This window comes from Solea senegalensis, linkage group LG17 (genome assembly GCF_019176455.1).
Source record: "Solea senegalensis isolate Sse05_10M linkage group LG17, IFAPA_SoseM_1, whole genome shotgun sequence".
NCBI lineage: Eukaryota > Metazoa > Chordata > Actinopteri > Pleuronectiformes > Soleidae > Solea > Solea senegalensis.
This window is the reverse complement of record NC_058037.1, coordinates 3,917,598-3,941,431: the sequence shown is the minus strand read 5'-3', so window position 1 is coordinate 3,941,431 and position 23,834 is coordinate 3,917,598. Positions and strand designations below refer to the sequence as shown.

Here is a 23,834-nt window from a genome sequence, read left to right as displayed (position 1 = left end):
CCCTCGTGGTGTCTTTCACTTTGTCTGAACTGAAGCATTGTTGGTGCTGACTTTTAAATGAAATGCTACCATTTTTATAATAAATGACTTTTAGCCAGCAGATGTCGCTGTACACCTCAGAATGAGCTCCAGAAAAGTGTGTGCTGCAGACAGAGACACTTAAAATGTAGTGTATCATTTAGACACTGTTGTGTTTGTGTTTTATCTTACACATGTCATAAGTGATGAGCTAAAACAGATGGAAATGTGCATGTATGTGTAATATTAGTGAGATAAAGGTTTAGAAACACACCTGAACAGCTCAAAGCAGCAGCAGCAGCAGGAAGCAATTAGCACAGCTGCGTCGGCAGGTGTGTGTCGTTATGTCACAACAGTTCAGTTTGAGCTCAGCCAATCAGTGAGCACTTTATTTTGCTGCTTTTCACAAACTCAAATTCAATTCAAATCAAATGACAGCATTACACATAATAGAAAATGTTATACATTCTTTTTCTGGCTTCTTTTTGTTCAATATATTGTTAGATTTCACCAAAGAAAAGATGATATACGTGCTATATTTATGAATATGTGATTTAGCAACCAAGAGTTCAGAGTCTAAACAACTGAGGAATATCTTTAGAGTTTCTTTTTGTTAAAAGATAAGATAAGATTTATTTTTTATTAATCCCACAATTTCAAGGGAATACATTTTTTTTTGGAAATCTGCCGCTTCCTCAGCTAATTTGTGTTTAATCAATGACGTGTTACAGCACAAACGTGCCCTCAAAACTAATTAACAACATGCAGTAGCTCGTCTTTTTATATGAAGTCCTTAAAGGAGGAGGTTTGGCTGCAAGCCACTACCTGTGGTCAGGGCCAAAGTCCAAAAGAGTGAAACTATAAATAAGCAATTACAGTCAGGCTAAAACACTTTACTTTGAGTTATAATATTTTTATTGGAACGTGTGGCTTGGCAGTAATACGGGACTTTCCCTGTGAAGCTGACATAAATGAATTTTCACATGTGACCTACATTTTCATAGTTTAATTCCAAAGTGGTTGATGGGAATATTATTATTATTATAACAATGAGACTTTTAAGTGTGTGGGATTTAGGGTTGGATTTATCTGTCGCTCGCCAAACTCTTCCCTTCCAAACATATTATAGTAACTTGGAAGTTTAACTTTCAAAGAAGGAATATTTTTGTTTTTACAAATGTAAAAATCTACATATAAAAGGTATTTATGGCATTGGTTAGTTATATTCAGTTTTTATGTATGAAACATCAAATGAACCACTGATAATTTGCCCCCTCTCACAGAAAGGATGTGTACTGCTCTTTGCTCTTTGTAGCCTTCAGTTGTCATTAAAACTGGTATTGCATGAGCACGTCTGGAGTGGCAGAGCAGTATGTGAGGGTGGTGCAGGACAATGAGACAGTTGAGGTAGACGTAGTGGAGGTGGAGCTGGAAGTGTCTGAAGAGCTGAAGATGCTGAGATTGTTGTTGTTGTATATTGGACAAAGGATGCTGAAGATGAAGGAAACGAGGACCACAGAGGTGGATGTTGTGAAGGAGGACATGAGGACACAAGGGGGAGGACAAGATGGAGGCAGATGATCAATGCTTCAATGCGCCCCCTCTTTCAGGCAGGAAATAAATAACTGGTGATACATTATTGCCAGTATCTCAGTCCTGAATTTTAATCTGTGCGCTGCAGGAAGTGACACAAACAGGTTCAGTGTTATCACCTGAAAAAAAGCAGGACCATGTTTCCCTGCTGCGTTACCTGTAACCAGGTCAGCCATTTCAGCAGCTGTCACTGTTTTCATCACAGCCAGAGGCTCTATGGCCTTAATGAAAATACCTCATTATGTTGCTTAGGCCGCCATCTTCCAGCAGAGTGGAAATATGATGAGTCATGTGTAGTGATTCATCACTTTCCTCCCTGCTGCTCATTACTCGCCTTGACATCTCATCTTATCTTGCCCTCCCTCCTGCTTCACTCCTTTTTAAAACAAACAATAATAAAAAAAGTGCTCCTCTTTCAAACTGCAACATAACAAAATGTTTAAAAAAGTGAAGGAGTTTGAGGCAGAGGATCAATGTACATGTAGTTTATGTGTCAAAGTGAACTACAGTGTGTGTAACTTCATGAAGTAGGTCTGTTCTAAGTACAAACAGCTGTAATCTCAGGCTCATCAAGGTTCTCTCTCTTCACAGGTGTCTTTGTCTCACATTGTCCTTGACAGTAAAGTGGTCATTGACCTACATTTAAAACTGATTTATTCAGAGTGGATTTGTATTGCCAACAGTGTGCTAACACTTTATCTATTTCTTATTTATTGATATAATTGTATGTTTTATGTCATTTTACATAAAGCACTTATAAAATTAAGTGACTGATGACATCAGTCTGAGTCGACTTTTGACCTTTGACCTGATAAGTGTCTGTGTAACATTCTCTTTCTTTCTTTCTTAAATCAATCAATTAAGTGCTGCTCAAAAGCTGCCACCCATAAACCCATAAACCCAGCCAACCGATCAGTCAAATTAGATATTGACGTCACTAAGAAATTGAAACATAAAAAAGCTGAGGAAACACCAACCAATTAATCAATCGATCAATCAGACTGGATAATAACACGTCATTAAGAAATAAAAATCATAAAAACAAAAGCTGAAGAAACGCCAATCATTTAAATGAAGGAATAACCAAACAATCAATCTAGTTAATATTCGATGACTAGAAATGGAACATGTATAAAACAAGAGCTGAGAACCCTAACTCTAACACAATATAATAGGTTTGATAGATAAGTGTAAAACTGGTTAAACTTGAAATGGAAGGTATTTAGTAATGTAGTATTTAGATTAAAGTGCTGGACTAAATGGCATCAAAAAAGATTAAATAAATCCATTGAACAAATAAGCAAAAATATAACGGAGTGAAGATTGAATGAACTGATTTATGGAAATTAAATAACTTGACATAATTATTATTTCCTTCAAGAATATAAACAAAATAATCCCAATGTGTAAACAAGAGTTCATCAAATTATAGAGAATTAAAGGAATAATGTGAGAGACAATCAAAGGCTTTTTAGTTTCATGTATGAGCTTTTACTATTAAAGATGTTCCTATGCTCTCTCATCCTCACCAAACGGTGTCTAAACAAACAAACAAGTGAACAATGAGTATTTATTTTCACCACCAGGTGTCAGTGTTTGCTCTTCACTGCTGACAAACATCTACAGGCAGCATCTCACATGACAGTAGAGGTCAAATCTGTGCCTTTGAGGACACAGAGAATAAAACAGTGTGACGAGGCCTTTATTCAAAGACGGCGTCGGCGCGAAGGTCAAAGCAGGAGCATGAGCAGGATGCCAAGGTCAAACGGGAAGTGGCAGCGTTGTCCTCTTTTTTCTCCATGTTGTCCTCGCCGCGTGTCCTCGCTCTGTCTCGACCCACAGCAACAACAGACAGGAGCCTTTTAAGCTATTTAACTTACATTCAAGTGACACTGGGTACACGGATCACACTGTACTGTGCTCAGCTGAGTGTGAAGGGAAGCTGGAAGGATGGGTGGAAGGGTGGGGTGCTGGTATTTTGCTGCCCTGTGTGGATGTACAAGAATGAGAGAGAGCGACAGAGAGACAGAGAGAGAGGAGGGGAGAGATTGCAGTGGTTTTCCCATTGCGTAACAGAGAGAGCGGCCCCACCCCTCCTGCTTGGCCATGCACGTCTCCAGTCCGCCATTGTGGCTTTGCAGATATTCATGTCAGGGCCCTCACCTCTCCTCCTCCTCCTCCTCCTCTTCCTCTCCCTCCGGATCTATATGTCAGTGATGATCTGTCTGCACGCTCAAATTCGACTCTATGGTATCGGACTGACCTAAATTGCAACAGCATGGAGAACATGTCGTTTACGATAAAACACACTGGTGTGTAAGATGGAGCAATGGACCCCACGATATGTAGAACACTGACACAATTCTCCAACTTCTGATTCCACGTTTATTTTAATCTATTAAAATGATCAAAGCTGCTACTGCAGCACAAATCACTACACAATTTTAACATCTTAAATTAAAGAAATACATAACTAACCTTTGAGCATTATTATCGTTATTATTATTATTATTATTATTATTATTATCATTATTATTATTGTTATTATTATCATTATTATTGTTATTATTATTATTATTATTATCATTATCAATATCATTATCATTATCATTATCATTATTATTATCATTGTTGTTATTATATAATGTAAATTATTTTCTTAAAACTACAGTGGGTAACTTTAAGTGATTTTTATTATAAAGAAACATTATTTGTATGATGCGTCCTTCATTTCAAAACAGGCTCTGTCAATCAATACTATCAGACCTGACCGGGGGGAGCGTTTGTGTGGATACAGCAGCAGCACAGGAGTGGATCTGAGTAGATGTTCTGGAGCTTGGTTGTGTCTTGTAACTGGCTGCACAGACCACGCCCCCTGCTCATGGGGAACAGACGCTCACGCTCAGTGAAATCATGGCAGCTGGTGAACTCACGGGACACAATGTAAAAGTGATTTTAGCCAACAAATGACTCACCTAATACATTTCTACGGCAGCTTCAGTCTATAATATCTTAACACCTAATCTGCGCCACTTAATCTTCCCTTTGGACAGCATTTAAACCTCCCTCTCTCTCTCTCTCTCTCTCTCTCCCTGCACCAAAGTCTGTGGAGGAAGTGAATGATTTGATCACCAAGTTTTCATCACATTAAGTTTCTTTATGTGTGTGTGTGTGTGTGTGGGGCTTGTTGCTGACTAAGGCCAAACGTGAATCCCAGACAGTGTCAGGAGGCTGCAGACAGCACTCAGGACAGAGACGAGGCAGCAGGACTGGAACAGGACGAGACATGAAAGAAGAAGGAGACGACGAGATGGTGCCTGGGTTTTTAGTTTTTGCTGAGCGCAGGGAGAGTCTGAGAGAGCCAGAGGAGAGTAAGACAAAGTCAGAAGGATAAGCTCGGGGGTTTGCCTGCAGTCAGATACAGAATGTGCACATTTAACCACAGCAGCAGCCGAGACTCTTAATTATCCGGCACATACATCCAGGACAGAGCAGCCACACAGTAAATACAGCACTGCCGGTGAAAGAGTCACCTGGATAGATGTATGCTGTATTATTGGTTCATTTATTTTACTGTGTTCTCTTGTTTTTATGACTATCTCGTATCTTATTTTAACCCTGTGTTGTTTTTATGACTCTCTGTATGTCTGCTTTTATGATTTTTATGTTGGTGAGTTCTATTCTTTTCAATAGATGTTACAGCTATAGCTAAATTGAAATTAAATGATCATTAATGGACATACTAATATTTATCAGTGAAGTATGGATGATAATAAAAGAAACATCAAAGACCACCACTTTCAAATTAAAGTGACAGTTCATGGATGCCACATGATCATAAACAGATTATTTCTGTCTTTGATATGTTCTGGATTATGTTATGACTCTGCACCAAAGTACGAAGCTAAAACCACTTTAGGTAAGTTGATGTCACTCGTGTTTATCCAAAGTAAGAGTTTCAGAGACTCACTCTGCAGCCCAGTCGTGAAACTGATTTACACCGAGGGAGACTAATGCACAACAGCGTCGCATGAGTCAACAGTTCTGCATCAGCGTGAGTCAGCACTTTCAGGACAGGCACTCGTGTCATTTCACCTCCGTGCGTTCAGAGTTTTCACAGAAATAAATGGAACTGCAAACTCGCTAATGAAAGAGAGGAAATGTGAGATGAGAGGACAGAATTTCTCCAGACACCAGAACGATCCATAATGTTCTTGTACTTTCTTCTGGTCTCCTTCAAGGGTATTTTTGTTATCCTGCTGAATAATGGATGAAGCTCAGATAGTGAGATAGAGGGAGATAGTCCTTTGGCACTTGCTCTTTTACTTTCTTTGTTTATGAGTTTTCTCATGTCTTGGCCTCTGAGCCATAACTGCTCTTTGGTCAGAAATAAAAAGGTTTTGGCCTAAAAGGGAAAGTTAAATCTGGCTCACGGAACTCTAATAGGACTTTTAATGACACAATCCATTACGACGACCAGTCAAAGCTCTCCATACGCCACACACATTAACCCAACGCCCCAAACTTTCTCTCTGTGTCCACATAAACACACTGAAGTCACCTCTTTAAACTAGTTTAATCGTTCTAAACTCTACTGCTTGGCACATATAGGTAGAATATACTGAATATGTATATATACATGCATATAAATGTGTGATGATTTGGCATGTTATGAATTCTCCATTGTAGTGCAGGGCTCATTTTGTATTTCCATATTTTTCATGCATGTATGTGACAGCCACTGAATAAAAATGTAATATTATACGACATCAAAAACGCCTCGCCGTGTGGAACTGCTTTATATAAGACAGGTTTCTATGTAATAACCGTGACTGATGATGTTCTGTTTGCCTGTTCGCTGCAGACATAACATTCACCTGCCTTCCTGTCCTTTTAATAACCGTGTGTGTGTGTGTGTGCAGTAACTTTGAGGACTGGCTCAGTCACTGTCACTGAACAGGCTGCAAACAGGGAACTGTTCTGACACCAACTCTGTCACTCTACGCCACCTGCAGGAAAGAAACGTAATGGCAATAATGAATTGACAGACAGTGGATTGACCTGAAGGAAAAAAAAACATGTTTTAATGTGACGATTTGGTAAATGAGTCTAAATCAGTGTCATCAGTAGTGGTGTAGTTTACAGGTATTTGAGACAACGTGCTCCCCTGCAGGTGTGAGGGTGGAGGTTGATGATGCAGCACAAATCAGTTCATTCTGTGACTCTCACTTATTTGAATTGTAAGACTAACACAAAAGCTTCCAATTATCCTTATTTTTTAAGGTTTCTTTGCAGCGTAGGATGTTGTTGCTGATGCTGGAGGACCTGCACGCAGAGTGGTTTTCGTAGAACAGCCAATCACAGCAGCCTCTTTCTATCAACTGTCCTGTGATTGGACAAAGTCTGTAAACAGAGGAGGTGCAAAAGTGCCGTTCTCTCTCAGATCAATTTATTTACATTATACTGAGAGGTTATTATGCAATTATTGATTAATGTTGCTGAAAGAAATCCTGCCTACTGAAATGTAAGTATTTATTATCTTGATTAAATACTTTGACATCTTTAATGGATTCTCTGCATTTCTAAGAAGAAAGATGAAGAGCGTTATAACCATACATAAATCTTCTATCTTGGTGACTGTCAGTGTATAAATTATGGTAACTCTCCTGCACTTTGGGTGGACCGTCTGCCAAATTAGTGCTCATCTACATGTCGCTGCCTCTCTTAAGCCCCTCGACTAAAAGAAACAATAAAGACAGACACGGGTGCGACTAGGGTTTATTACTTTTAATCAATTCAGCTAGCTACAAAATGTCCACCACTTCACACACTGACAGGATACAGAGAGGGAGTCTTTAATATTACATGCGTTGAGGACATCAATCTCACAGTTTAACCTATTGTGTCATTCAGGTTTAGGTAATTAATCACCTTACTCTAACTACTCAACATTTTGGCGATTTGGTGTGCATAGCTCTAAAGTACAGAAGCAACAAAAAACCCCTTTGTACGTGTTTTTTTGTATACTTAGAATCATTGTTATTTAACATGATCATTATTTTTACCAATAACAAACCACACGGGGAGAATAAACTTACAGGTACAGTCTTCTTATAAAAGTAAGGTCTCTCAGAAATATGCGTCTTTGCTTTACATTGCAAACGTTTATTTTTTTTCAGAGCATCCAAAACCTATGTTACAGTACACAACCAGTCCTTCTCTTTCAGCACATAATCAACATCTTCATCACTGAACTGCATAATCATTTAGAAAACAGGTCATTTTTTTTGCAATACAACCCAAAGTCCTCGTATTTTTCATCTTTGACTCACTTTTTTTTGATCCCTTTTGCATTATTGTACAACAAGATGGTCACAGTCGGTAAATATATCGAGACAGAAAGAGTGGCACTATTGCAAACTTGCAGGAGTATGGAACGATCAACTGTGTCCTAATACTGAGCATGCGTTTTGTCAATTTGCTACTGCCATGTTATCATTTTTTATATATATTTTTCAGACAAGTTTTATTTAGAAGACTAAAATCTACCATTTGTCATGCAGAGAACGCACAATTCACATCACTTGGAATGCAGTGTCTAATACAGCTACAGAGAGTCTAGTTGCACATTGTCTAAACAGTAACTCAGTATGAACAGTATGATTGCGATGAGGGAAAATGACCCAACGGCTGCCCTTTGATTGTAAGTGCTCTTTGCTTTCTCATTCGTCCGCGCCGTCACTCAGCATGCTCTTACTCACGCTGCTCCGTCAGACTTCATCTCCACTTTAGTCGCGACAACATCAAAAAACAGGAGCATGACAGTAGCCTAAGTGGAATGACACAGTTTTACTAGGACGATACTGAGATACTGAAAAGGAAAAAGAATAAAAACAAACAGCTTGTTTAGCATTCCTATTATATACTTGTCATCCAGAGCGGTGTAATTTTATATATATATATATATGATATATGATATATAATAATATATGATATATATATATGTATATATATATATACGTTCATAAAGAGAATAAAAACTTCACAGGTGAGCTAGAGAGCCATCAAGTCAGCACTATATACAACCTTTGGAAAGAATGATATACGGAGTATAAGAAATCATCTTTTTTTACGAGGACAATCATCTTGAAAAAGCTTGACGGACGACACACAGAACAACATTTACAATGGGGAGGGGAGGTGATATGTGCATGTGTGCAAACCTAGAAGGTCAATACCAAGATGAAAGCATGTCAGCGCCTTTGTCAACGTGCGGCGTGGGGGACGCTGGGGACCGTCACGCCGCGCACGCAGAGCGCTTAGCCACTGCCCAGCATCTTTGTGGCACGCTGGTTGGCCTCGTCGATCCTGGTCTTGTTGGAATCAGCCTGGGTGAAGGAAGAGGAGAGAGAGAAAATGTCAGAGTCAAATCCTAAAGATTATTTTTGATGTCGGGTCAAACTTTTTTTTAATACATCTGCCTGACATAGCAAGGCAGATTCACTTTATATATATATATATGTATACATATATATACACATATGTATAACGCTGATGGGAGTAGTTATTGTGTGTAAATACTGTATATAATTTCTGTTGCTTGTGACATCCTGGGTTTGTTACCTCCTTATTTAGGGTCTTACATTATTCCCAGGAATTGTAGAACTTATTGCCAACACTTGCAGGAATTAGATTTATTTAATTCTGTATACATGTGTACATACATGGTCACATGCACTTAAAGGTCACCTGAGCTGACCTAATGCATTAAATATAACATATCCCCTTATTGCATATTTATAAAGTACAATCTCAAGACATATGTGATCACAACACAATCTTTTCTTCTTTCATCTTCTGGTGTCTGTCCATTATGTTTCATGTCACTGTGTCATTTCATGTGATCAGAATTCATCAGTGTGTATTCTATGTGTGTAACTGAATGAAGTTAATCAACAATAAAGCAAGTCCTTTAACATGGATTACAGACTTTCAACCTGTTAAGCTGTATTCATACCAAGAAGAAATAAAACAGAAGGCATATAAGGTGAATGGTGATTAAAGTAGTGGTGTCCAAGACTTACATGTTCACCCTCTGACAGCCCTCCCTGTTTTAGCCTCACAGCTTCAACCTCAGCAATGTGTTCCTCTCAGTGTCAACTTTGGCTAAGCAGCAAAACCTTCTGTCCCGCTCTAGAATATTCACCAGCTCTCTCGCAGCAGCCCGACTGAGCGAGTCTCTATTATTAGCAGCTGAGTCACTGAGCCTGGAGGCGGGGCAGGGGAGGGGCCTGGACTGTTCTGGAATCCTGGTTGTAACTATATAAGCAACAGGCCTGAGTCAGTCCAGGCATGAGTTTCAGAAGAAACAACACTGGCTGGCAAGAAGCTGACACAAAGGGAACAACCTGAGGAGACTCTGCTGAGAACCTTCTACATCTTTGAGCAACTGAGCACGCATCACTGAGACAACAGGAAAAATGTCTTCAGCAAAGGGAACATCCATCGGCATCGATCTGGGAACCACCTATTCATGCGTTGGGGTTTTCCAACATGGCAAGGTGGAAATCATCGCCAATGACCAAGGCAACAGGACCACCCCCAGCTATGTGGCCTTCACTGACACAGAGAGGCTCATTGGAGACGCCGCTAAGAACCAAGTCGCTATGAATCCCTCCAACACAATATTTGATGCCAAACGATTGATCGGAAGAAAGTTTAATGACTCTGTGGTGCAGTCCGACATGAAACTCTGGCCTTTCAAGGTGATCAGCGATAATGGAAAGCCCAAAGTTCAGGTGGAGTATAAAGGCGAGACTAAGACCTTCTTCCCAGAGGAAATATCATCTATGGTTTTAGTTAAAATGAAGGAAATAGCTGAGGCCTACCTGGGACAAAAGGTGTCAAATGCAGTCATCACAGTGCCAGCTTATTTCAACGACTCTCAGAGGCAAGCCACTAAGGACGCTGGAGTCATCTCTGGACTTAATGTCCTGAGGATCATCAATGAACCCACAGCAGCAGCTATCGCCTATGGCTTGGACAAAGGTAAACGAGGTGAACGCAATGTGCTGATCTTCGATCTTGGTGGAGGCACCTTTGATGTGTCCATCCTGACCATTGAGGACGGCATCTTTGAGGTGAAAGCCACAGCAGGAGACACTCACCTTGGTGGGGAGGACTTTGATAACCGGATGGTCAACCACTTTTTGGAGGAATTTAAAAGAAAACACAAGAAGGACATCAGCCAAAACAAGAGAGCAGTGAGGAGACTGAGAACAGCTTGTGAGAGAGCGAAGAGGACCCTGTCCTCAAGCACCCAGGCCAGCATTGAGATTGACTCTCTGTTTGAGGGCATCGACTTCTACACCTCCATCACAAGGGCTCGCTTTGAAGAGCTCAACTCAGAGCTCTTCAGGGGAACACTGGAGCCAGTAGAGAAAGCTCTACAAGACGCCAAGATGGATAAGTCCAAGATCCATGATATTGTCCTGGTTGGCGGCTCCACAAGAATTCCCAAAATCCAGAAGCTCTTGCAGGACTTCTTTAATGGCAGAGAACTGAACAAGAGCATTAACCCAGATGAAGCTGTGGCATATGGTGCAGCAGTCCAAGCTGCCATCCTCATGGGTGACACCTCAGAGAATGTACAAGACCTGCTGCTGCTGGATGTGGCTCCTCTGTCTCTAGGCATTGAGACTGCTGGTGGAGTGATGACGCCTCTCATCAAACGCAACACCACCATCCCGAGCAAGCAAACCCAGATCTTCACCACATACTCCGATAATCAGCCAGGTGTGCTAATCCAGGTGTATGAGGGTGAGAGAGCCATGACCAAGGACAACAACCTCCTGGGCAAGTTTGAGCTGGCAGGTATCCCTCCCGCACCCCGAGGTGTTCCACAGGTGGAGGTAACCTTTGACATCGATGCCAACGGCATTCTGAACGTGTCCGCTACCGACAAAAGCACGGGCAAGGAAAACAAAATCACCATCACCAACGACAAGGGTCGCCTGAGCAAAGAGGAGATTGAGCGCATGGTACAGGACGCCGATAAGTATAAAGCTGAGGACGACCTGCAGAGGGACAAGGTCGCCGCAAAGAACTCACTGGAGTCCTACGCTTACCACATGAAGAGCAGTGTCGAGGATGAGAGTATGAAAGGAAAGATTAAGGAGGAGGATAAAAAGATGGTCATCGACAAGTGCAACGAGACGATCTCCTGGCTGGAGAACAACCAGCTGGCGGAGAAAGAAGAGTATGAGCATCAGCAGAAAGAACTGGAGAAGGTTTGCAAGCCCATTGTGACAAAGTTGTACCAGGGAGCAGCACCAGAGAGCTGCGGCGGCCAAGCAGGAGGAAGCTCTCAGGGACCCACTATTGAGGAAGTGGACTAATGACCATATGATTGTTTAATTCAACAGAATCACTGATTTTGTTCTTGAATTGTCTTAATAAAAATTATTTATGTACAAAAATAAAAAGTAAATAAATCTCAAACTATGAAAAAGTTGGACTCATCTAAATCTGTCTGTTTTATACATTTGTTTCATAATTTTGTATTTAATTCTTCTTTTAAACAAATATGACATTATCTTATGCCTCTGTAAATAAAGGCTAAAATAACAACAATAGTAAAAACATGTGTTTACAATAAGACTGGACAGGACTTCAGTCAACTACAGTGGATCAATAGAGCTACTGAGAGGTAAATAAGAATTAACATGTTTTTAATTGCACCTAAAAGCACAGCAGGTGTCTTTATTTTGTGAATGCACATAGAAAATGTAGTAAAATATAAGCAGTGGGTTGAAAAGAACTGAATAGAATTCATTTTCTTTGTTGAAACATTTGTGTTCACATAAGATACGAGTGTGTTCTTGGATTCATTTTGTTCTTTCATCCAGTTTCATACTGCTGACTTTCCTTAACGGTGAATTTGTCAATCGGAGTATTTGCTTATGCTGCTTTTCTCTCCAGAACAAGAGAGGGAAATGCGAAAGTTCCATTTTGCGAAACATGAATAATACATGGCATTATATTGAGTTGCAGTAATGGCGGTTAATAGTCATTTTGAAATGCTTCCAAACGTCAGCAGAGACACAAACGTCAGCATTTTACAACATGGTTCAGTGTGAACATCAGACTCAACTCAAATCATGATTTAAAACGAAATCATATCAATAATGAAGGGGAAACTATTCAGGTGTTTAACCTTCTTTTTACAGGATACAATAAAACTTCCTGAATAAAAGCTGTTATATGTGACATGTAATGATGTAAAAAAGTTAAAAACCATTAAATGTACATCTTAAATGTCAGAACTGTACCTTCTCCATGATCCTGTCGATCTGGCGATTCTGGGTGTCGATCTCGTTGCCCATGTCCAGAGCCATGTGGCGCAGGTTACCGATGATTCCACCCACCTGCTCGAGGTTCTCGTCCATCTCATTTTCCCGGGCATCGTCTGTTACCCTGAACACACACACACACACAGTCTCAAGATTAGAGGTTGTGTCTGCATAAACACCAGGTGACACACAGCACATACTGGCACAGTGACCGGGTTCAGAAAGGCGTTGTCCGCTCCTTCTGTGACATTCTCCTCCATATTTCACCTCTGAAACCAACCACCTGCACAGAGAAGGACTGAATAATCTGCACAGTGGATTATATTCTGTAACATCCCGCAGTGTAACCTCACACAAATTCAAAATTTATTGATGCTCGGCGTCTCAATTTACAACGTCAAATGACTAATGACGTCAAGTTGGAAAATGATAAAAAATGACAGCACCGTGTAAAACTGGAAAGACTCTGGAGTGACGGACAAATCAATCAACATTTAGTGAACATCTGTGCCTGAAACAGACACAACTACAGCTACACAAAGCACAAAAGTGTAAGAACTAGGGCTGAGTGTAATGTCCATAAAGGACATTTTTCTCCTGTAGTGAAAGTTGAAGAAACTAGTTAACCAGCTAACTGTGGTTTAAACTTATTGATGGACAGAAAACGGACAAGATAAAATAATGTCTGTGTTATATCTTCAAATGTTCTTAAAATACAGTAAAAATGAAATGCTAATGAATAACGATAATTATTATTGTCAGAGAGCCACAGAGTAACAAAACATCTACAGTCTATAACACGCTATAGGAGGAAAATACTGCAAAAGCACAACACGTCCTCTTAAAATCAATGCTAACAAGAGTTTAAATGCAGATTTGGTTGGAAATTACATTTTACAAATATCTTTTTTTTTTTTCACTGTTATAAATTTACATTTCACAAGGCCACTAGTCGTAAGAGAACCACTTAAAATCCTGACATGTCAAGGGCTGGGGTTCCTCATGGTACCCAATCCCAATTGTTCCCTATTCATTTGGTTAAATGGAGAATTGACTGCAGGTGTGATAGTTTGTCTCTATATATGTTGGCGCTGTGATGGACTGGCAACCTGTCTAGGGGTGTAACCTGCCTCCCGCCCTATGTCAGCTGCTGATTGGCTCTCACCCCTCAAATGGAGGATAAAGTGGTAGAAAATGGACAAATGGATATTCTCCGGCTTTCAGCTTCAGGTGCAGAAATCCCTCCCTCTTACCTGCGGATGAAGCCTCCACTGATGGCCATCTGTTCACGCTCGTCCACCACACGGGCAGGCTGGCTGGCCACAACCCCGTCCTGGTTGTTCCCCCAGGCCTTGCTGGCTCCGCTCTTCATCCTGGCCACCGGCAGTGATAGGGAGGATGAGGAGGGACAGTTACTCAACTGTTGGACTGAAAACACTTGACATTTACCTCAAGCAGGCAGACTCCCCATCAGTCAAAATCTACAGCGAGAGCCTTGGATATGAGGCACTGCAACATGTCAGTATGTGACACAGAGGTGTTACTGTACTTCATGCATCCAGCACATATATATATGGTGGGGACTAGACTAAGTCAAGCAAAGCATAGCAGGCATGGGCTGATTGGTACAGGCTCATTCTGAAGTTAGACAATAATAATGTATGTGATGTTATATCGTTTAGGTATATAACATACTGTTCAGAACCAGGCAAGCCTTGTATGCTAAATCACATCTGTGTGTGTGTGTGTATCTGTACAATTCAGGCATGCATTTAACTAGCTGCGACATTTAGGCTCAACAATCCCACTGAGACTTCTACATCGTTGCAATAATAAAACCCCTCCCCACTCCCACAGTGTGACAGAAAACAGAGAAGAGATGAGCTGTTGGCAGACACACAACACACAGTGTACAGGACTGTCACATTGTTCGGGGGGGGAGGGGGGGGGGAGACGACGACGACGATAAATGTGGAGGACAAACTGCAAAACGAGTAAAAGAAACAAAATAAACAGAGAATAACATCATGGGTCATTATTCGTACACCTTGTGACCCCAAACCCTCCCCATCCTTTCATTTTTTTTTTTACATGTCACTGCTTTGCCTCCAGGTTTAAGTCTCTGGACAAGCTGGGACGTCAGGTCGCAGTGAAGCAGAGGAGTGTGAGCCGACGCTTGTACCTGCCTTTGTTTCGAGGGCAGATCAATTTACTGACAAACACAGTAAAGTAAACAGTAAATACAGCTGTGCGAACACAGCTGGGCTTTGTTAAAGATCACTTTCAGCAGCTGTTTTGGCACAAAGAGGAAGATAACTGTTTTAAGGCACTTTTGGAGGCGGGGCTGCCACACATCTTTTCACATGTATAAATACTCACAGATCTATTAATGTTCTTACTATAATATAAGTATAATACAACAATGTTGTGTTACTTCTTGCGGTCGTGTTGCAGTGTCAGTCGCTGGGTTTTGTTGTATAACCTTGAAGTGCCGTGTTGGTGTATTCTGGCTCCATCAGGAATGGCGATGGCTCTGCCTCCTACACTGCATTTATTAATAGAAATGGACTGAGGCAAGGCAAGGCATCGCTGAGCTGCCTGTCCCTGCTGCCACACAACCAGTGCGGTAAACACACATGCTACCCTCGCCTGAGTCCTTTCCCTTTCTACCTACTTTGTTTTTATTCCCCATTCCATACTAATGTACATATGGTTGTTTCATTTCCTCTCCTCTCACTTTCCTTTCATTTGATATCCAGTTTGTTCTCGTTTGCAGTTTGCTCCTGCAGAATGGATATAATGCACTTCCCTAATCAGTTTTGCTGTGCTTGAACCAAGATGATGTGATTAGATCCAATGAGTATCACAGATCCTGTGGTTAAACTGTCTATCTGATCCATTCCCAGAGTGACCTGCAAGTTGAGTTATCTTCCAATCAAAATCCACTCCCTGTGGCATGCAGACAGGCACAATCGGAATATTTTGAGCACCCAAAAAAAGTCAGGGGTTATCGAAACGTACATGTCATTTCGGACGGACTTATGTACCACTTTCTAATACATCTCCCATCATTGTAGCCTCCATTTATATGTGCATTCACTTTGAGTTGACTTCCCAGCAGGCCATCATGCCTCTGTCTGATATGCTGACCTACATGTGAGCGAGCTCCCCGCAGGAGCAGGAGCTTAGCAAACACTAATGTTGAGCAGCCAGCGCAGGATGAAGGCTACGTTAGCACAGCGCTCTGCAGGAGAGACGGCACTGCAGAGAAACTGCAGCAGAGCCAGAGGGAGAAGAAACAAGGCCGCAGCAGCAGCAGCAGCAGCAGCAGCAGCAGCAGCAGCAGCAGCAGCAGCAGCAGCAGCAGCGAGCTGTAGCACCACGTGGAGCCATGTGAAGACAAAGGAACCACGCGTATGTGGTGCATGTGGTATTTTTACATGATGTAGCCGCTTTACAGACCGATGCGACTGTATCCCTAAAAATATCTCTCCTTGCATGTGTTGTAACCCAGTTCTCAGCTCCAAGGAAGAAGCGGATTATACATTTTTTCCTTTGATTGTGTCTTTTTTTTTTTCCTCCTTGCGATGAGTTCACAACCTTCCTTCTAGCATTTGACAATATCGCGTTTTTTCCTTCTCTTTTGTGTTTAAATCCGGTGGGGCAATTTCAGATTCAGTGCATCTTTTAATGTCTGTAATATTGCTTATAAAGTATGATATGAATGTTCTGGATTATGTTTAGAGATCAGAGGTGTTAATCTCTCCCAGCTATAAAATAAGACATGAAGAGTCTCTAATTTAAGTTGATGCAGACTGTTATCTCTTCTTTGCAATTATATAAACTCAAACTCTGCTGTGTCACAGAGTTCATTATTTTCTTGATCGTACGTGTGATCACATCACACATCTGTGTGCGCAAGAAGCTATTTCTGTCAAAAGACAAGCTGGTGCTACGTGGGTGTGGTAAATATTCAGGGTCAGGAGTAAAATCTTTAAGACAAATTGAGAACATCTGAGACACTCAAGAGGGGGAGGAGTTAAAAAGTCTTGAAAATTTAAAACAGTTAAAAACGTGCCAACAAGTTTCCGCCATTATCAGACTTCATCAGGGCAGGTTTTATGACCTCGTGGTCATGTGATCAGAGTGGTAGTCAGATAGATTACGTCACATGACATATTGTGTTCAACAGGGAAAATGATCTCAGTCGAGAAATCAGTTCAAAGAATATTTTTGAACATTTTTATTAAGCTGAAATATGTTGACACATTTTTATTGTTGGTATGATTCATTATTGATTAAATCTGTTTTTTTACTTATAAACCGTTGAGAGCCTCAGATGTTTTCAACATATTTATTTTTGTCTCTGATTTTTGATTTGACAAAATAAAATTATGGCTATAGTCTTATTGACGATATTTTTGCCAACATGATTTTCACAGTGTATGAACATCACATACAACAGAATTTTACCTTATTTGTTTTCATTTAAATGTATCTGCTTTAACTTTCTCTTAGACAAGGCTTTGTTCTGTTCATCTTTAAAAAAAACCCAAACATTTGTTCATCAACATCATCAACATCATTCCATTCTTAACATCAGCACCATGATCTCAGCATCTTCACGTGTAGCATTGCTGTTATGAGTTGCATCGTCATGCATGCATGAGCATTCAAAGGGTCATGCTCGCCAGTCATTCCATGTCATTGGCGCTCGGTGGTTCAAAAAATGGCGGTGCGGGGGAGGGGGGAGGGGAAACAAAAAGATCTCGTTTGCCCGGCAGAGAGGTGAAGATCTACTGGATGTTAGAGCGGTGTGGTGGTAGAGGTCATGCAGATGAGGAGAAGTGTCAAACAGTCCTGGACCAGGCTGACCAAAGACATTTTGGAACCAAGATCACTTGATCACCACACGGGCTCAACACTGATAATGATCTGAGTGCCAAGATGCTTCGGGAGCCGCAGCCCTGCTCTTTTTCATCTAAGTGGAATTGAAGTTGGGAACAGCTGAAGTGGTATCACTGTTATCACTTTGTATTCATATTACTATAGTAGAGATTATATTATATTGTTTGACAGGAGGGGCTTCTGCAGTGTCTACGCCTGCATGTATATGACTCCCGTTGTAAAGACCAATGAGTGGAGGCTCAGAGAATAGGGCACTTGGTGGAAGAGTGTTGAGAGAGGCACTTATTGTTGAACCCTGGCCTTGACAGAGTGGAGGAGAGCTTATGGAGAGGACTGGACGCGTTGGCTTCAGGATTCCGATCTCGCCAACTCTATTTGCACATGCCTGGGTTGAGTGTGTACATTATTAAAGGACGATCTGTAATTTAGAAGCCCCCGTGCTACCTTCAGAGGCTAATTATGCATCAGTGAATCACACTGGTGGATTATGGGCTGCTCACCAGTTGTGGGGGGGCTACGAACTCTAGAGGCCAATCCAAGAGAGTCTCTGTAAGAGCCCAAGGCTGCTGCATGTGCCCGCTGAGGTCTAAAGTACGTGTCTGCATACATCATTACAAGTTGCATTAAAGTCAAACTGAAATCAACAATAGCTCATAATATTTTAATGTCAGTAAATCATTTAGACTTCACACCATCCACTACATTATTGTCAGGAGAAACAGATTTTTGGTTCCACTTGACAGAGTCACAAGTGATAATTTAATTACTCTTAGATCTGTGTGGGAAGACATTAAAAGTTGTTAGTCCTATCTGTTCTTAGAGCACTCTGGAGCAGGTTGATTTTTATTCTGCCTTTGTTTGGTCTTTATAAATAGAAACAATATAATATTATTTGTTTGCTTAATTTGAAGATGAGTGAGTTATGGTGCTTGCTGGTGGTTCACACCAGTTCAGGGGAACCAAAGTTTCACCACCACACGTTATCAACAGTGGCCGGTGCTCAATGCACAACATGAGTGGAAATAAAGTGACAACATGGAATATCGCACTGAGCTTCTGTCACTGTGAAAAGAACACTACATACTACTTTGTTTCCTTCATTTTCACGGATATGATGACTTTCCTTCTTCCTCTCATCTACAGCTACATCTTCACACGTCCACTGATGACATATAGTTAAAAAAAAACTGTTTTACCAGCACAATGTTGCCGTTTCCTCTGTCTGGCTCGAAATAAAATGAATGACTTCCTGTGTGCAGCGCCAAGATCTAAATACAGTCATGTGGAGCTGCTAGTCTAAAGCAGCATCACACACGACCGTTTTAATGAGTCAGAACGTACGCTGTACGTTACCCATAAACGACTTCTCACGTGTGTAAAATCACGGAATAAAGCAACTAATTAGCTTTGCCCCTCACCCTAACCCTCGCTCCCATGAGGCTCGTTGTTATGGTTCCTTGCCAATATTTACGTGTTGAGTGGCACACTGTACAATTAGCAGCTCACCATGGAATTAGCAGCATAACACCTTTCCAGGGCTGGCCATAAAATGTTAATCAACCACTGTTAGGTCCTACACAATATCAGAACTGTGTATTTCCTATTTCAAATTTCAGTTTGACTTTAAATGTGCAGTGCATGTGTGTGTGTGTGTGTATTTTAAAGCACATCATATCCTCCTGTGGCTGAGAAAGGGCTGGAGTCAGGATTTATTTGGAGCTGGAGCAGAGCGGACTATTGTCTGACGGCCACCGTGATGTCACTTCTACCTCGGTTAATTCATTTTCCTTGATTATTATTATTATTTCTTAGATATTTACTCGTATCTTTGAATGGCAGGCAGGCAGGCAGGCAAGCAGCACCTACTTGTTACATGGACAGGAGCAAAGACCACAGAATTTCCCTAGATCGTTCAAATTCTTTTCTGCATCCTTCATGTCCTTATTGATCTGGTCCATTCCCTCCTCGATGCGCTCCAGTTGCTCTGATTAAACACAAGTCATTTATCCCCCACAGAACGAAGCACGAGAAGAGAGAGATAAAGAGAAGACAAAGGAGAGAAGACAACAACTTCAGACACTCACTGTGACAAAAGAAAGTCAAACAAAACCAAAATAAAAAAAAAAAAGAGGAAAACTGGACGCCACCACATATGTAAAGAACCTTTGAGGCACGTTGTCAGTACCTACTTGTTACATGGACATATGAAAAGCCCACAGCATTTCCCTAAATCTTTTAAATTTTTCTCGGCTTCCTTCATGTCTTGGTTGATATGGTTCATGCCATCTTCAACACGATCGAGTTGCTCTGGTCAGGACAAAGGGATGACAGTAGTGGAATGAATTTCATTGACTGATTGACAGAAATATGAGTTATTATGAGCAGTAACTTGAGTTGTGTGTGTGTGTGCACTGGTGTCTATTAAAACACTTTTAGTGGACATAACATAGAATGTCATAATTGCCACATAGGAGTACATTGTTGCCGCGTTGTGACTCCTGGCCGGAACACCCATCATTTTTATAAACATAGGGCTCAGGTTGAAATATCCCATAATTCCCGTTAAAGGGACACTTTAATAGTCAATCAGTTGTGGAGATTTAGGGCCACTTCACATGCAGCATCTTTCGTGTGCACAAATACACAGATGAAAATATCTCAACTTTAAATAACGTTGCAGCGCTTTGGACAGAGAAGTAGGTCAAACTGTTCAAATGTGAAATAAACTCTGAACCTCCAGTAATCCAGATGAAGCCCCTGAATCAGCTGGTGAAGGAGAGGATGCTCCCGCAAAGCTGCTGTAAGGGAAACGCAGTGGCGATAATCTATTTATTGTCTTTATTTTGATTAATTCTGTTTAATGTGTGTATTAATTCTCTCTTAATAACGATGGATGCGACAAACACCTCCGGCTTCATGCATTTTTAGGTGCTGCGTGTGAATACAGGGCCCTCACTCTATCACATTTTCCGCCATAATACAGCAGATAAAATGGGGCGTGTTCTACTACTAAAGCTATGGGTGTCGCTTTGGCTGCTTTTGCAACATAATGGAACTGATTTAAAGTACGTATGAGTGGATTCTGGTTCGTGAGCGGTGTGGCTTTTGTCAAGCTGATGTGGTGGATGGCGGGTCGGTGACGGTTCACGATGGATTTCCATCACGATCAAAGGAAACACGGTGCAGGCAGAGTGTGACAGGGTGGAGCACATTTATAAATATGGATTGAGAAAATAGTTCATTGAGTTTTTTTCAGATTTGTAAAATCCCTGATTGGCATGCATTTATGTAAATATATTCAACAGAGAAAGGATCGGCGATGACGAGTCAGTGTTATTAGAGTGAAGTGGGTTAACGGCACCGAGCATGCTGCACTTATCATTTCATTGTTAAGAAATTGGTCGGTGGTGAAATATTTGCATTTTCATCACCTGAAGCAAAACTGTACGCTTGTTAATAACCGTCTCCAGCGTCAAGTGCTACAGCTCGTACTTGGTGCCTGCGCTAAAGTCAATAACACAAGATCAGGGGTCAGCTCAGGCTCTCAGCCTCCTGTGTGTCTAGTCAGTCGCTGCAATTAGTTTCTGAGTGGTGATCCTGTGGGTGCAGAAAAGAGCTGGGGACAGACTGAGGATTAGGAGATAAAGGAAGAGGTGTAGGGCGGAGCAATTAGTTGTTATTAAATCAAATTAGCAAATTGCAAAGGCTGCAACTTAATTATTCTGTATTTTATTGTATTGTTGTCACTGCAAATTAAAACAAAACGTAACTCATAAATTCTGGAAACAGTTCTTATCGTTAAGTCTCCATCCTTGCAATGGAATATACAGCCATTAATGATTTGACTGTGATGAGCAGTAACACTCTATCACATTTGAGATCCTTTACACAACTAATATTGACTCAAAATAATGATGAAGCAAATTTAATCATGACTGCAATATCTGTCAGAGAAATCTGCTTTACGCTGCATTCGCATGTTAGTAAGAGTTGCTAAAGTGGCTAAGGTGATGGCGATCAGTAACTGGGAGAACAACCTGATCCGATAGCTCTGTTTGAGCTGTGTCGTGTTAAAGGGTGAGCGGGATCAGATAAGATCAGCCTGACACTCAAGTTAATGCTTGGAAAGTTGAACATTCCTCAACTTCTGCTTGCACACGGTGCAAGCAAAGTGAAGCAGTGGTCTCATTATGCAGTGTGGCGACGCTTAACACTGCTCTATTTCAGTCGACTCCTCCACAGTGAACATGTGAATCCAGAGTTAATGCTCCTTTACACAGGCTTGGTGAGTCGGTTCACAGCCAATTGGAGAACATCGGGTCCGCGTCGCTCCCAAATAAAAAGCCAAGTGAAGCGCGAGGTACCTTTTCAATACCCACTTCTGTGATGTTCCAACACAATAAAGCGTTTAATTAAATGTGAGTGGTTGGTTTGTTCATGAACAAAATGCATGAAAGCAGGGATCGTACAAAGCCGAATGTGAGCTGAGACAGAAGTGAACATTTTTGTCTTTACCAGCTAAATCGATCGTTTCTTTTTTTTCCCCTTTCCACCTTTGATTTGTCAGCAGTGTGGCAGAGACTGTTCGGCTGTTCTCTGAACTGTTTTCAATCAACATTTAAGACAGTTGTGCTTAATTATACCAGGTTAAAGGTCATCTGTTCCATATTGTATGGGTCATTTTGGGGAGAAAGCCCATTTGCTGTAAATGTCGTGCTATGATATAAAATCGACTGGCACTGAATTCAAGGTGACTAAGTCTGTGACACTATCGTCGTCGCGCAACTAGCAATTTTCTTAAGTGATTGTAGAGAACACAAACAGATCTGAGAACAGCCAAAGAAGTCACCCTGTCACCGGCTGCCACAGAGACAAACACGTTCACTTAGATGGATTATGCAAAAGGAATCATTGATCTTGCTGTTGAGCTGTCGGGTTTTGGCACTGCTTTGGCTGCCATTAAATTATCATCGCTTGATTTGTTCATGTTTTGGCACTTTCGAGATTTCCTGTTCTTGTCTTTGTGAGGCAAATTAAAATGAAAAAAAAAAACAAAAAAAACACAACAAAAAAATGTTAGCCAAAGGAAACAACAATTACAGAAAGCTGAAAGAAAGAAAATTTTCCCCAAAGTTATATCAGTACTTTGATTGATTAAATAAGATATTGATGGTTAAAAATATTAAAAATAGGGGGAAAAAATGAATTAGTTTGTAAATGCATTTAAATGAAAACAAGCAACTACATATGAAGCGATTCATTCATCCAAGTGTTGTGATACCATTAACTTAACAACATTGACGTCTGTAAATGTGGAGCTGCTCATATGTGAATAATATCATAATTGAATGCTTTGTCTCATTAGCTCTGTTTCAGGTGAATAAATCTGTTACTGATACATATGCGATGAAAGACGCCATCTCCCCTCGGGCAGACTTACCGCCCTGCTCGTCCAGCATAACCAAAGTCCTGATGCCGGCATCTTTGCTCTACTCCCCAAGGACAGGCAGGTGGAGGGAGGGAGGAGAGGAGAGGAGGGGCATGAGGGAGGCAGAGAGAATCAACATGAAACAGAGGTCAGTAACGAATCAGTGGCCATTTTAAATTCACATTCTCCTTTATCTCTTCTCAGCACAAACAACAGCATTTGGACATCGATTCTCAACTCTCCATTTTATATTATTTGATATTAAATTGTCCCAGTGCAGCAGAACACTGTTGTGATTGATGGAAAATAAAAACACAGTTAGCAGAGGGAGAGCAGCTTAAATTAGCAATGCTGACAAAGGCCGGCCTCTCTGCTGGATACATTACACTTTTACGGGATACAAAAAAATAAAAATGCATGCATGGTATGATTAAAGGAGGGTTTTGTGAACCTGTTTATTTGGTTTCCAACTGAGCGTTAGATGAGAAGATTCACATCAGTTTCATGTTTTCGCACTAAACAAGATATAGACATAC

At 41.0% G+C, this 23,834-nt stretch overlaps 2 protein-coding genes across 4 annotated transcripts in view; one reads left to right on the top strand and one right to left on the bottom strand.

Moving 5' to 3' along the window:
• Positions 1-7,383: 7,383 nt before the first annotated feature.
• Positions 7,384-23,834, bottom strand: part of snap25a (synaptosome associated protein 25a) — a 34,892-nt gene continuing 18,441 nt past the window's right edge. The window contains exons 4-9 of one of the 3 annotated variants that reach the window (XR_006362070.1): positions 23,311-23,359; positions 19,737-19,854; positions 14,216-14,335; positions 12,942-13,086; positions 8,850-8,999; positions 7,384-8,440 (exon numbers count right to left, since the gene is read on the bottom strand). Coding sequence is in view for 2 of the 3 variants with exons in the window: in XM_044048492.1 (XP_043904427.1) it covers positions 8,931-8,999; positions 12,942-13,086; positions 14,216-14,335; positions 20,060-20,177; positions 23,311-23,359 (501 nt within the window). In the remaining variant the exon portion in view is untranslated. Of the gene's footprint in view, positions 9,000-12,941; positions 13,087-14,215; positions 14,336-19,736; positions 19,855-20,059; positions 20,178-23,310; positions 23,360-23,834 lie in introns of all 3 variants that reach the window. The other 2 variants (XM_044048492.1, XM_044048491.1) reach the window with 2 other exon arrangements.
• On the top strand, positions 9,980-12,106 carry LOC122783695 (heat shock 70 kDa protein). Its single transcript, XM_044048490.1, has one exon. It carries the CDS (start codon positions 10,092-10,094, stop codon positions 12,006-12,008), a length of 1,917 nt encoding a protein of 638 aa, XP_043904425.1. The 5' UTR covers positions 9,980-10,091; the 3' UTR covers positions 12,009-12,106.